Here is a 14,940-nt window from a genome sequence, read left to right on the forward strand (position 1 = left end):
AATAATAATAATAATATACTGTAAATAGTCCGGCACATCATGCACATTGTATATAGTGTTATTATTATTAGTAGTATTAAGGTTAATATTGTTTGTTGATTTTATATATATTCTTTTCTTAATAGTGTGAATTATTATATCTTTATTTATATTTATAATAACTGCGGCTGCTGTTACACCCAAATTTCCCCTCTGTGGGACAATAAAGGCTGTTTCTTCTTCTTCTTCTTCTTCTTCTAACTCCTTAAATCATATTTCACTAAAGATTTATCAATGCAAAACAAGATTCAGTATTCAACACTACTTTAATCAACTCATTCATGACAATCTTTGTGTTGTTGTGAATTTCAGCATGTTTCATCTTATAGATGCTTCATTTGGATCTTCCAGACAAAGAAAAATGAGGTAGTTTTGGTCTTATTTGGTCTTATTATAAGAGTTCTCATTGTCATAGCCGGCACATTTTCTGTTTGTTATGTTGTTTTCACTCCTCCAGTTTGTAGCAGCAGGTTCTGCCTTTCGGCGGAGTTTGGGCTCAGGTTGTCTCTCATACCTGTTCATCATCACCTCATCTGTTGGCTGCAATTGTCCTCCATCTTCCATTATCACAAGCAAATAATTACATCGTGGACTGGAGTGGAATTAGCCAGAGAAAAAAACCTTCCTGCCTGCCAGACCATGCTTACTGTAATTTGCCATTCAGGAAAAAAAAAAATCTGCCTGTCCACTCTCCACTATGTTAACCCACTGACTCAGTAGCACCTCACTCTCTGAACCCCCCCTCTCAGGATCAAATCCACATACCACAACTTCAATCTCCCACAGTATTCCAGCACCTGGTAACCTTTCTCCTCTCCTCCCATTGAAGCAAGAAGAAGAAGAAGAAGAAGAAACAGCCTTTATTGTCCCACAGAGGGGAAATTTGGGTGTAACAGCAGCCGCAGTTATTATAAATATAAATAAAGATATAATAATTTACACTATTAAGAAAAGAATATATATAAAATCAACAAACAAGATTAACCTTAATACTACTAATAATAACACTATATACAATGTACATGATGTGCCTGTGTGTTGAACCTTAACAGGCCGGACTATTTACAGTATATTATATATTATCCTACATTGTGTAGGTTATTGTGGTTTTTGTTGGGAGCAGTGATGGTTATAAAGTCTTACAGCTGCTGGGAGGAAGGATCTGCGGTAACGCTCCTTTGTGCATTTAGGATGCAGCAGTCTGTCACTGAAGGAGCTCTCCAGCTCAGCAACAGTTTCATGCATGGGATGGGAGACCTTGTCCATCAGTGATGTTATTTTGGTCAGAGTCCTTCTGTCTCCCACCACCTGCACTGAGTCGAGAGGACATCCTAGGACAGAGCTGGCTTTCCTGATGAGCTTGTCTATCCTCTTCCTCTCAGCTGTAGACAAGCTGCTGCTCCAACATACTGCTGCATAGAAGATGGCTGATGTCATATTCCAAGTTGTGTTGTGTGTTGTTTGAAAACTGCACCACCAAGAGGACAAAACGAGTGGTAGCAGGCTCGACGGACAAGTCGTAGAACAGACGCATGTATGTGAGTGCTGCGGTCCGTAATAAAGTCGACGTTATGTTATTAAGCTGGTTGTCTTCTTATGGTCACCAGAAACACTACATTGGCGACGAGGAGTAAATTTGGATGCATAGCGTGTCAGCGCCGACGTTCAAGAAAAGGGTAGGAAGCTATAACCTCCCAGAAGCTAAGCTACGCTAACAGCAATAGCAACAGACCCCTACGCACCAGGCAAGCATGGCGCACATGACTGCTCTCCCGTTCTTCGACACAGAAACGGATCCTGGCTCTGTTGGACCTCGCTGGAATAAATGGCTGCAAAGGTTTGAAAATTATACCACTGCCATGAACATATCAGGAGATGCAAGACTCAAAGCACTGCTATTACATCTTGCTGGAGAGAGGGTGCATGATATCTACGACACAGTAGCAGCAGCAGATGACAAATATGCTGACACAAAAAGGAAGTTAACCACGTACTTTTCGCCGAAGAAAAACGTCCAGTATCAGATCTACATGTTTAGAAAAGCAACACAAGAACCTGGGGAAAATGTGGACAGTTATCACACCAGACTGAGAATGCTGGCAAAGAATTGTGACTTTGCAGATGTGGAAACTGAAATTAAAACGCAAATCATACACAGCTGTGCATCATCTCAACTGCGCAGGAAAGCACTGATGGAGGAAAAACTAAGTTTGGAGGAGCTTCTTAACTTTGGGAGAACACTTGAATTGGCAGAAATGCAAGCTAGCGACATAGAAAAAGGTGCCGCAGCCACAGTTAACAAGGTGGATCAGAAGGCTTCTGAGATGCATCAAAAGAATCACAAATGGTCAGCTAAACGGCGTTCTACCAATCAGTGCAGGAACTGTGGAGGCAACTACCCCCATGCTGGTGAGTGCCCTGCTAATAAGAAACAGTGTAGAGCATGTGGCAAATTCAATCACTTTGCAAGACAATGCAGATCAACACCAAGAAACAGTAACAGAAAAGAGCCCCGACTTGGTAGTAATGCACATTTCAAGAACGTTCATCATGTCAAAAAGATTGCCCCAGATGAAACAGAAAACACCTCTTCTAGCAGTGATGATGCTTATGTTTTTGTGGTTGATGCAGATAAAGTTTCTGAGCTACCACAGACTCTGATCAAAATAAATGGCACCATTTCGTCAGTTCTGATAGACACAGGAGCCTCAGCCAACTGTCTAAGTGACACAAGCTTCGAAAAGCTAACACCACGTCCACAATTGTATTCAACTGAAACAAAGATTTATCCTTTTCGCTCTACTTCTCCACTCCCAGTGAGAGGGATTTTCAAGTGTTGTGTGGAAAAAGGACACAAGAAGGCAATGTGCACGTTCTTTGTAATTAAAGGTGATGGCTTCAACATTCTGAGCTACAAAACTTCAACAGCACTGGGATTAATCAACGTGGTCACAGCAGTGTCAGCTAAAGCACAGTGTCGTACCGTTGCTGATGAGCTGGTGGAAAGTCATCCAGACTTGTTCCAAGGGATTGGAAAATTGAAAGATTTTCAGGTGAAGCTTCACATAAATCCTTATGTTAAACCTTCATGCCAGCCACATCGACGTGTGCCCTTCCACATACGCCAAAAAGTGGAGGATGAACTTAAGAAACTACAGGAGGACGACATCATTGAAGATGTGACTGGTCCCACACCTTGGGTTTCACCGATCGTCGCACCGCCTAAACCCAAAGATCCCGAAAAAGTGAGGATCTGTGTTGATATGCGTCAGGCTAACACGGCCATTGAGAGAGAGCGCCACATTACCCCGACCATGGATGATGTGGTACATGAGTTAAATGGCGCAACAGTATTTTCAAAGCTGGATTTAAGAGCTGGGTATCATCAGCTGGAGCTACATCCGGACAGCAGATATATTACCACGTTCACCACTCATCTTGGATTGAAACGCTACAAAAGACTGAGTTTCGGCATTTCGTCTGCCGCTGAAGTTTTCCAGAATGCCATCTGTCAGACCTTGCAAGGTCTCACTGGAGTGAAAAATCTCAGCGATGACATCATTGTCTACGGTGCGTCCCAGAGTGATCATGATAACAACCTCAGAGCTCTGTTTCAACGACTGAAGGAAAGCGGTCTCACACTCAATCGTGATAAGTGTGAATTCAATAAGTCCAGATTGGAGTTTTTTGGTTTCATTTTCTCTGCAGAAGGGGTTTCCACGGATCCGAAGAAAGTTGCCGCTGTTCATCAGGCTCCCGACCCTACGACTCCAACTGAAATTAAAAGCCTGCTTGGCATGGCCAACTACTGCTCCAGATTCATCCAAGACTTCTCTTCCATCTCTGAACCTCTGCGGCAGCTCACCAGAAAAGATGTTTCTTGGGTGTGGGGTCCAGATCAGCAGACAGCTCTTCAAACATTAAAAGACAGCCTCACTAGTGACACCGTTATGTCCTACTTCTACCCAGGCCGTGATACAGAGTTGCTTGTGGATGCCAGTCCCGTTGGACTGGGTGCCATCCTATGTCAAAAAGACGAAAAAGGGGTGAAACACATAATAGCATATGCCAGTCGTTCTCTCAGTGACGTTGAGAGGAGATACTCCCAGACTGAAAAAGAGGCACTTGCTATTGTCTGGAGCTGTGAACATTTTCACCTATACATATACGGACATCCCTTCACACTAGTGACAGATCATAAAGCACTGGAAATCATATGGAACAATCCCCGATCAAAACCACCAGCCAGGATTGAAAGATGGGGTTTGAGGCTTCAGCCCTACAACTTCAAGGTGGAATTCAGAAAGGGAGCCAACAACCCAGCTGATTACATGTCTCGTCACCCGATTCCATCTCCAAAAATTGAGAGTACACGTGCTGCGAAAGTGGCGGAAGAATATGTGAGCTTCATTGCAACTCATGCCACACCAAAAGCCATGACACTTGCAGAGATCAAAGCAGAGACACTCAAAGACTCCATTCTTCAGGAAGTCAGTACTCACATTAGAGACAACACGTGGCATAAAATTGAAAAATCACAGCATGTGAACATCATGAAACACTTCCGTTGTGTCAGTAGTGAACTGACAGCATCACCAGCATCTGACGTCATTCTGCGTGGGACAAGGATAGTTATTCCCACCACTCTGCAGGAAGGAGTTGTCCAGCTCGCCCATGAAGGACATCAGGGGATCGTCAAAACAAAAGCACTGCTCAGGTCCAAAGTTTGGTTTCCAGGCATTGACTGCAAAGCAGAAGCAGCAGTACGTAGATGCCTTGCATGCCAGGCTGCCACCCCCTCCATCCAGAAAGAGCCATTAAAAATGACACCACTGCCTGAAACACCATGGCACTGTGTGAGTGCAGATTTCTATGGACCTCTTCCAACTGGAGAATATCTGCTGGTCATCATAGATGAGTACACACGTTTCCCTGTAGTTGAAACTGTGAGGTCAACATCAGCTCACACAGTCATTCCCATCTTTGACAAAGTTTTCGCTATGTTTGGGATTCCCAGAGTTGTTAAGACTGATAATGGTCCCCCATTTAACAGTGGGCAATTCTCCCAGTTTGCCAACTATTTAGGTTTCCATCACCACAGGATAACACCACTATGGCCACAAGCTAATGCTACAGCTGAAAGATTCATGTGCACCCTAGGCAAAGCGCTACGGGTGGCAGACACACAAGGAATTCCTTGGAAACAGCAGTTGAACATTTTCCTACGAGAGTATCGTTCCACACCCCACAGCACAACAGAGAGATCACCTGCTGAACTCCTATTTCGACGTGCAATGAATACAAAGATTCCCTCGTTCAATAGCACACCAAAAGGATGTTCAGATTCGGCTGTGAGAGCAAGAGATGCCAAGGCCAAAGCCAAAATGAAGTCTCACGCCGACAGGAGCCTCCGTGTCACTCCACACACTCTGGCTCTTGGTGATACAGTGTTACATCGACAACCCAAGCGCAATAAGCTTACCACACCATATGATGTCAGACCATATACAGTGACAAGAATCAAGGGTTCCATGATCACAGCTTCCAGAAATGGACAATCCATCACAAGGAACTCTTCATTCTTCAAAAGCATTGTGCCACAGGTGGGTGCTCCATCAGGCCACGATGATGTCTGCAGTCAGCCTGACAACGCTGCAATGAGGAATACTCCATCGAGGTATCCCAATAGGAACAACAGACGCCCACCTGCATATTTAAAGGACTTTACTTGATATATGCATATTGATGTTATGTGGATGATGTTCTAACCACTAAATTTCAGTGCAGGTAAAGAGACGTGACACTGAATCCTTGAATCTTCCTGTTGATTCTCGTGTTAGTGTGGCTGAGCGTTCTGATGTGTTTTTTTTTGTTCTTGGAGCGTGTTAATATATGTGACATTATGTTGAGACCCTGACTACTAATTCTGTTTGTGGAGATTGTCAAATTTATTCTTAGGTTGAATAATCTGAATTTTAGCAGGACTGGAGTTGCTGGTTAAGTAAATGTTTTTTTTTGTTTAAAGCAAGCAGAGTTTGTTTATGTATTATCGGAGATAACTGAAAAAAAAGGGGGTAATGTCATATTCCAAGTTGTGTTGTGTGTTGTTTGAAAACTGCACCACCAAGAGGACAAAACGAGTGGTAGCAGGCTCGACGGACAAGTCGTAGAACAGACGCATGTATGTGAGTGCTGCGGTCCGTAATAAAGTCGACGTTATGTTATTAAGCTGGTTGTCTTCTTATGGTCACCAGAAACACTACAGCTGATGCCACCACAGAGTCATAGAAGGTCTTCAGGAGTGTCCCCTGCACTCCAAAAGACCTCAGCCTTCTCAGCAGGTAGAGTCTGCTCTGACCCTTCCTGTAGAGCGCATCAGTGTTATGAGTCCAGTGCAGTTTATTGTTTAGGTGAACACCCAGGTACTTATAAGAGTCCACTATCTCAATGTCCACTCCCTGGATGTTCACCGGTGTCCGTGTGGTGGGTCTGCGCCTGCGGAAATCCACCACCAGCTCCTTGGTTTTAGCGGCGTTGATCAGGAGGTGGTTCCGCTGGCACCAGTCCACAAAGTCCTGAGTCCACTGTCTGTACTCTGAGTCATCCTCACCTGTGATGAGGCCAACTATGGCAGAGTCGTCAGAAAACTTCTGCAGATGGCAGCGTGGGGAGTTGATGGAGAAGTCTGCAGTGTAGAGGGTGAAGAGGAACGGTGCCAGCACAGTTCCCTGTGGGGCCCCTCAAGTCCACTGACACAAGAATCAGAGGTTTAACAGTGTGTGGCTCCCTCTAGTGGATGTTGTGGAGTATTCTGTTGTCTTTGCTCCAAAGGTTTTTGTACAGAGTTTTGCTGTTTCCTGTCACTGTGGGCCTCAGAGCACAGTAGTACACAGCAGAGTCAGACAGCTGTAGCTTCTGGATCTTCAGAGGAACTGATTTGTCTTTGGAATTCAGTGTAGATGAAAATCTCTCCTTGAACTCATCTGGTGTGTTTCCTTCATCCCCAGTAAAGCGGCTCAGGATGAATTTGGGGCTGTTGTTTCCATCTTGTTTGTACCAGAAGAGAGATGGACCTGTTGTACTGCTGTTATACAGACAGTCAAGTGTTACTGTGCCTCCTTCAGCAGCAGTCTCGTCTCCTTTTGGTTGCAGCACGTTGTCTTTTTGTGCTCTGCATTCTGTAAAACACCAACAAACAGCATCAGTGTGCTGTTAAAGAATCATGTCAGTGTTGGATTGATATCAAAGAAACAGAGTTGTGTTCATACCAAGGCACACAGCAGCCAGCAGCACTGAGATGAACAGAGGCCTCATATCTGCAGTGTAGAGTAACTGTGAGCTACAGCAAGTAGAAAGAAGCTGTGATCTCTCTGTTTAGTCTTCATCAACACTAAGTTGGTGGATTAGAAGGAGGAGCCTGATCACAGTGAAGGACTCATTCACAGCCCTGTGTTGCTCCCCCTGCTGACAGCTTTACACTCAGCACGTCTTTGTGCTTCATGCTTTCCTTGGAGAACTTGTCTTAAATGTAATCACATTTGGAAATTTCAGGTGATGTTTCCTGTTTCAGAGTTTCTGTTGGCTCTTTGTTCACAAACATATAAAAGGTGCTGATAGTCACACCTCACCCTGATCTTCCGGTCAGCTTTTCGTTACTTCCTGTTTTATTTTGACATATTCACCTTTCTATTTAGTTCATATTCTTCCATCACAACTTTCTGTGCTCTGATTAGTTTCATATGTTATCTTTCTTGGAAATCCACATCTCCTTCTTCTCGTCCTTGTCCATGTTTTTTTCATTTTTCAAACAAGAAGAGGGGGCTTACATTTTAATCTAAATGCATCTTTGAAGATTTTCACTTTGAATAGTTGTGTGTCTTTCACATAATGTCTGATAGAGGAGAAAAAGCTGAAGTAAATATCATGTTAGATTGTTGGCAGCTCGTTATTTTATGTTCCTATAAGTGCAATAACAGTTTCCCAACAAGTTCTACTCAGTGACTAAAGACAGACATTAACCCCATCCCATGACAAAATGTCATGGGATGGGGTTAAATAAACCCAACATGAATTTGGAGTCTGATTCATGGTACAAATAGTGGCAACTGTGTCAGCAGTTCACCAAGGCATGGAAAGGCTGTTTGAGCAATTTTATCAAACATGGTTAAAGCTCTGATTTTGTCACACCAGACTTTATTTTCTGATGTTGCCTAACAAAAACACTGCCATTAAAAATGTTATTAATGTTCATGATTCTCAGCCAATTAATCAGCATGAACATCATGAGGATCCCAGTAAGGCTCAGAATTTTAAAGGTTGAGCTTCTTCTTGATGCAGCATTGCTAAACCCAGCTAAAGCTTGTGGAGCTCTCTCTGCATCTTTGTGGAGATATTTGATAAATCTGATCACCTTTGTACTGATTTTCCATAAGTGAACAATGTGAAGAAGCCTGATTGGTTTGCCTGATGGAAATTGCAAGGGTGTGGCCCAGGATGGAGGCTCATGTAGGCACCACAGCACATCTGTCTGACAGGGAAACATCTGTTCTTCTCATGCTGAGTTTATTTCAAACCTGGGCTGTAACAACACTGTGCACTGTGTTATTCTAACACAGTTGAATGCCAACTGGCATCTGTGCAGCTTGTTGTTGGACATTTAGTGAGTCACCTTATTCCTTTTTCATTCTGTGTTACTGAATTTACTGACTTATTATACTTTATACAGGTTTATTATATTCATCCTTTTACATAATATTTATTGAACTTTAGCAACCTTTTTGTTTGCACTTTTATCATGTTTTATTTATTATTATTTATATTATTATTTTATTAATTTTTACTGAGCTCCTCAATTTGAATTTTGTGTTTTGTATTTAATTGAGCTCCTTTCTTTAATTGGACTAATTGGACTTTATTATGCTCTTTTTTTGTCATATTATGTATTATTGAGCTGTTTTAACTTATTAAATCAGTTCTGTGACTAAATATTCATGAAGCATCTGTGTGAAGAAAAAACTGGAATCAAAGAAAAAAAAAGTGGGTTTCAGGTTAAAATTGAAGCTTTGAGAGCTAAAGTGGCTTCAGACTGAGCTTCAACACTGTTACAGTGTCTGAAATGAGTCGGTGACGGCACTGCTGTAAAGCCCAGTCAGAACACACAGATGAGAAAATGTATGTGTGTCATAACTGAAAAATCACAGAAAGTGGTGATTCTTGTTAAATGGAGGAGTTTCAAAGTAACAGTTTAAACCATGCTGGAGAAACTGTGAGAACACAAAGTAAATCTTTCAGCTGTGAAACATGAATTTACTAACAATGTCGAGAGTTTATTACTAGTTACTTCATTTTATTTCTGATGCAATTTTTCACACTATCATCCACTAAATAAGGAATTACAAAATATGTTACATCTGGTTACTTGGATTTTATTCTACACAAACAGGTTTTACTGTTTGCATTTATTTTAATGTTGTTTATTTGTATTTAAACGTTCCTACAGTCGGTTTGTGGTTGGTGTGGATTTGCTGCTCATGTGAATCCTCCCACAGTGTTTCATTAGCAGCTGTAACCACAGTGACTCTGATAAAACAGGAATCAGCAGAATCCATCTGATATGAAGCTGTGCTTTGAATACCACTTCCCTCCTCTTTGAAGAGTAGTCAGATATCTGTGTTCAGGTTTTTGTACAGCCTCTTCTACACTTTGTATCACTGTGTTTCTAGAGCACAGTAGTAGAGAGCTGTGTCTGCCAGGGTTAGAGCTTTAATGGTCAGAGTAGTTGATGTAGCTGATGTTTCTGATCCATATCGTTTATCAGGAATATAATCATAACCACTCTGTGATTTTGCTCCTTTGTAAAGTATAAACTGAGGAGCCTGAAGCTCAGAATTATGTCTGTGCCAGTAAAGCCAAACACCAGCTGCAGTTGTCTGATAGCTACATGTGAGTGTGACAGATTGTCCTTCTGTTTTAGTGACTTCAGCTGGTTCAGGAGAGATTGTGTCTCCAGCTGTTGGTCCTGAACAAAGAGAGAAGAAAAGTAGTGAAATGCAGTCTGCTTAATGCAGCAGCTTCAACTAAACTTTAATCCCTGTTCTTAAACTCACCTATAATGTGAGATAGAAGCAAAAAGAGGTGCAGCAACATGTCTTTGGAGTTATTAAAGCCAGACAGACAGCACATGAACAATGTTCTTCCACTGCAGCACAATGAGGAAGAAATAATGTCATTGAATGGGCTGAGGTTCAGTGGGCGGGGCCAGTTACCTCTTGACATCATTGATTCAGTTCATCTCAGCCAATCAGATAGTTTTGTGCGTCCACAGCAGCTCTGTCTCTGTCTCTGATCTTTACTGCTTCATTTCTCTGTTGTCTTTGTCATCAGTCCAATGACACAAGAATCAGATGTTTAACAGTGTGTGGCTCCCTCTAGTGGATGTTGTGGAGTATTCTGTTGTCTTTGCTCCAAAGGTTTTTGTACAGAGTTTTGCTGTTTCCTGTCACTGTGGGCTGCAGAGCACAGTAGTACACAGCAGAGTCTGTCACTGCAGCAGAGGAGATCTCCAGATGAAACTCACTGTTTTGTTGGTCTTTTCGAGACGTCAGTCTTTCTGTTTTCTCTGAATAGTCTGCAATGAGAAGCTGTGGAGGTGAACTGGACTTTTGTTGGTACCAGTAGAGGTTGAGGACAGAGCCTGAATATTTGCAGGACAAAGTCACAGCGTCTCCTTCCAAACTCATCACTACATCTTTAGATGGTGTCAGTAAATCCTCAGAGGATCCTGAAAACAACAAAGATATATTTCACCATGATGGAATTTAATTCTGTAGCTTTAAATTTTTTCCAACTTTTAAATATGAATAAATTCAAACAACAAATTATTTCCATGTCTATCATCTCCTTTTTCATGTCACTCCATCTCTTGATGACTTACCAGTCTGAAAGGAGACTATCATCATCCAAATGAAAAGCAGTAACATGATTTTCTCTTGGACTGAATAAACAGCAGAGAGAACACAGCAGCTCTTCAGCTCCTAAATGAAGCCTTTCATATTCACTTGTAGCTCCTCCTCTTGCTGTGCTCTGTTTCCATTCAGGCTGATGAAGCTTTAGAAATGACAGTGATGCTGCAGTCATCATCAATTCAACTCAATTCAGTTTTATTTATATAGCACCAAATCACAATAAACAGTCACCTCAAGGCACTTTGTATTGTGGGTAAAGACCCTACAATAATACAAAGAAAACCCAACAGTCAAAACGACCCTTTAACAGAAAGAAACCTCCAGCAGAACCAGGCTCAGGGAGGGGCAGTCATCTGCTGCGACCGGTTGGGCTGAGGGGAGAGAAAGACATGCTGTGGAAGAGAGCCAGAGATTAATATCAATTAATGATTAAATGCAGAGTGGAGTATAAACAAAGTAAATAAGGTGAATGAAAAGAAACAGTGCATTATGGGAACCCCCCCAGCAGACTAGGCCTATAGCAGCATAACTAAGGGATGGTTCAGGGTCACCTGATCCAGCCCTAACTATAAGCTTGATCAAAAAGGAAAGTTTTAAGCCTAATCTTAAAAATAGAGAGGGTGTCTGTCTCCTGAATCCAAGCTGGAAGCTGGTTCCACAGAAGAGGGGCCTGAAAGCTGAAGGCGCTGCCTCCCATTCTACTCGTAAGTATCCTAGGAACCACAAGTAAGCCAGCAGTCTGAGAGCGAAGTGCTCTGTCAGGGTGAATATGGTACTATGAGGCCTGATTATTCAAGACCTTGTATGTGAGGAAAAAATTTTAAATTCTATTCTAGATTTAACAGGGAGCCAATGAAGAGAAGCCAATATGGGAGAAATCTGCTCTCTCTTTCTAGTCCCTGTCAGTACTCTAGCTGCAGCATTTTGGATCAGCTGAAGGCTTTTCAGGGAGCTTTTAGGACAGCCTGATAATAAGGAATTACAATAGTCCACCCTAGAAGTAATAAATGCATGAATTAGCTTTTCAGCATCACTCTGAGAAAGGATGTTTCTAATTTTAGAAATATTGCACAAATGCAAAAAAGCGGTCCTACATATTTGTTTAATATGTGCATTGAAGGACATATCCTGGTCAAAAATGACTTCAAGATTTCTCACAGTGTTACTGGAGGCCAAAGTAATGCCATCCAGAGTAAGTATCTGGTTAGACACCATGTTTCTAAGATTTGTGGGGCCAAGTACAAGAACTTCAGTTTTATCTGAATTTAGAAGCAGGAAATTAGAGGTCATCCAGGCCTTAATGTCTTTAAGACATTCCTGCAGTTTAATTAATTGATGTGTGTCATCTGGCTTCATTGATAGGTAAAGCTGAGTATCATCTGCATAACAATGAAAATTGATGCAATGCTTTCTAATAATACTGCCTAAGGGAAGCATGTATAATGTAAATAAAATTGGTCCTAGCACAGAACCCTGTGGAACTCCATAATTAACCTTAGTGTGTGAAGAAGACTCCCCATTTACATGAACAAATTGGAGTCTATGAGATAAATATGATTCAAACCACTGCAGTGCAGTACCTTTAATACCTATAGTATGCTCTAATCTCTGTAATAAAATGTTATGGTCAACAGTATCAAAAGCTGGACTGAGGTCCAACAGGACAAGTACAGAGATGAGTCCACTGTCAGAGGCTGTAAGAAGATCATTTGTAACCTTCACTAATGCTGTTTCTGTACTGTGATGAATTCTGAAACCTGACTGAAACTCTTCAAATAAACCGTTCCTCTGCAGATGATCAGTTAGCTGTTTTACAACTACTCTTTCAAGAATCTTTGAGAGAAAAGGAAGGTTGGAGATTGGCCTATAATTAGCTAAGACAGCTGGGTCAAGTGATGGCTTTTTAAGCAGAGGTTTAATTACAGCCACCTTGAAGGTCTGTGGTACATAGCCAACTAATAAAGACTGATTGATCGTTTTTAAGATTGAAGCATCAATAAATGGAAAGACTTCTTTGAACAGTCTAGTAGGAATGGGATCTAACAAACATGTTGCTGGTTTGGAGGAAGTAACTATTGAAGTTAACTCTGAAAGATCAACTGGAGCAAAAGAGTCTAAACAAATACCAGCAGTGCTGAAAGCAGCCGAACATGAAGATAAATCTTTGAGATGCTTATGAATAATTTTTGTCTAATGTCTAAAATTTTATTTGTAAAGAAATCCATGAAGTCACTACTAGTTAATGTGAAAGGAATACTCGGCTCTACAGAGCTCTGACTCTTTGTCAGCCTGGCTACAGTGCTGAAAAGAAACCTGGGGTTCTTCTTATTTTCTTCAATTAATGATGAACAGTAAGATGTCCTAGCTTTACGGAGGGCTTTTTTATAGAGCAACAAACTCTTTTTCCAGGCTAAATGAGCATCTTCTAATTTAGTGAGACGCCATTCCCTCTCCAGCTTTCGGGTTATCTGCTTTAAGCTGTGGGTTTGCGAATGATACCACGGAGTCAGGCACTTCTGATTTGAAGCTTTCCTTTTCAGAGGAGCCACAGTATCCAAAGTTATACGCAGTGAGGATGTAAAACTATTGACGAGATAATCGACCTCACTGGGAGCAGAGTTTAGGTAGCTGCTCTGCACTGTGTTGGCACTGAAGAGCATAATAATGAAGGAATTAGATCCTTAAACTTAGTTACAGCACTTTCAGAAAGACTTCTACTGTAATAAAACTTATTCCCCACTGCTGTGTAATCCATTAAAGTAAATGTAAATGTTACTAAGAAATGATCAGACAGGAGGGGGCTTTCAGGGAATACTGTTAAGTCTTCAGTTTCTATGCCATATGTCAGGACAAGCTCCAGAGTATGATTAAAGTGGTGGGTGGGCTCCTTTACATTTTGAGAGAAGCCAGTTGAATCTAATAATAGATTAAATGCAGTGTTGAGGCTGTCATTTTCAGCATCTACATGGATGTTAAAATCACCCACTATAATTATTTTATCTGAACTGAACACTATATTATATTATGGATCTGGTCAGCTGGTCTCTCAACACTACTGATGGCCAATTTCTCATCACGAGGAGATTGGGAGAAGGGGAACCCTCTTTCCTCTGGTCCGACTACATACCCGGCTGGCTATGTTATGGATTCCTATTCCTGTGAGGATGGAAGATAACGTTCCTGGCTGCACTGTGTGGACATGGCATATATATATACCAGGATTTCTTTTCCTGAATTGGACCAGGGGATACTTGATATCCGGGCAGCTGTTCAGGCCCTAGTAAGGCTGCCTATGAGGGATGCAGAAACAGTATGAACTCAATCAGACTCAGTGGAGCTGAATCGAAATGGATTACATCTGGAGGAGTGTTGGAGTCTCTGTTCTGCATGGCGGAGTAGAACCAAATTTGGATTATTGGACTTCTGAGACCAGAAAACTGTAAGGTCTGTCAGCAAATAGTTATGACGGCCTGAACCAAAACAATTGCACTATTTAGAATTTCGCTCCCAGACGGCCTTGGATGGCTGTCTATCTAAATCGCCTCTTGGAGATGTTATGTAAACAGATGCTCTTCCCCCCGCCCCTTGTTGTGACCTGTATGAACTGGTATCCTGGCAACCAAGGCTGACTATACCATCTTATCTTGAACATTATCATGAACTGCTGGTCTGGAAGCTGTGCGGCCATCACAGCATCCTGCTCGTCTCCGCTGGCAGCCCCTCCCCTACCCACCCTAGTGCTCTCCAGGCTTTAAATGTGCTGCTGCTTTGCTGAGGTGTTTTTTTGGAACCTCGTAAGGTGTTCATAATGAACACAGTACCAGATGATTTTTTTGAACCTGCCTATCCCAGTGTATCTCTTTCTGTTTTCCTGCTAAAAGGTAGCGCCGGTAAAATGGCTGCATGACCTCAGACACCTGTCCCCCCTGTTTGTGTT

General features: G+C 42.0%; 1 gene segment (V, D, J or C); it reads right to left on the reverse strand.

Annotated features, from left to right (window-relative positions):
• Positions 1–6,900: 6,900 nt before the first annotated feature.
• On the reverse strand, positions 6,901–7,368 carry LOC115795273 (T-cell receptor alpha chain V region CTL-F3-like; the record flags this gene model as incomplete). The annotated part of the segment is given in 2 exon segments: positions 6,901–7,217; positions 7,308–7,368. Coding segments are annotated over 2 exon segments (363 nt in total), but the record flags the coding sequence as incomplete, so codon positions are not given.
• Positions 7,369–14,940: the final 7,572 nt, after the last annotated feature.

Source organism: Archocentrus centrarchus, chromosome 17, assembly GCF_007364275.1.
Source record: "Archocentrus centrarchus isolate MPI-CPG fArcCen1 chromosome 17, fArcCen1, whole genome shotgun sequence".
NCBI lineage: Eukaryota > Metazoa > Chordata > Actinopteri > Cichliformes > Cichlidae > Archocentrus > Archocentrus centrarchus.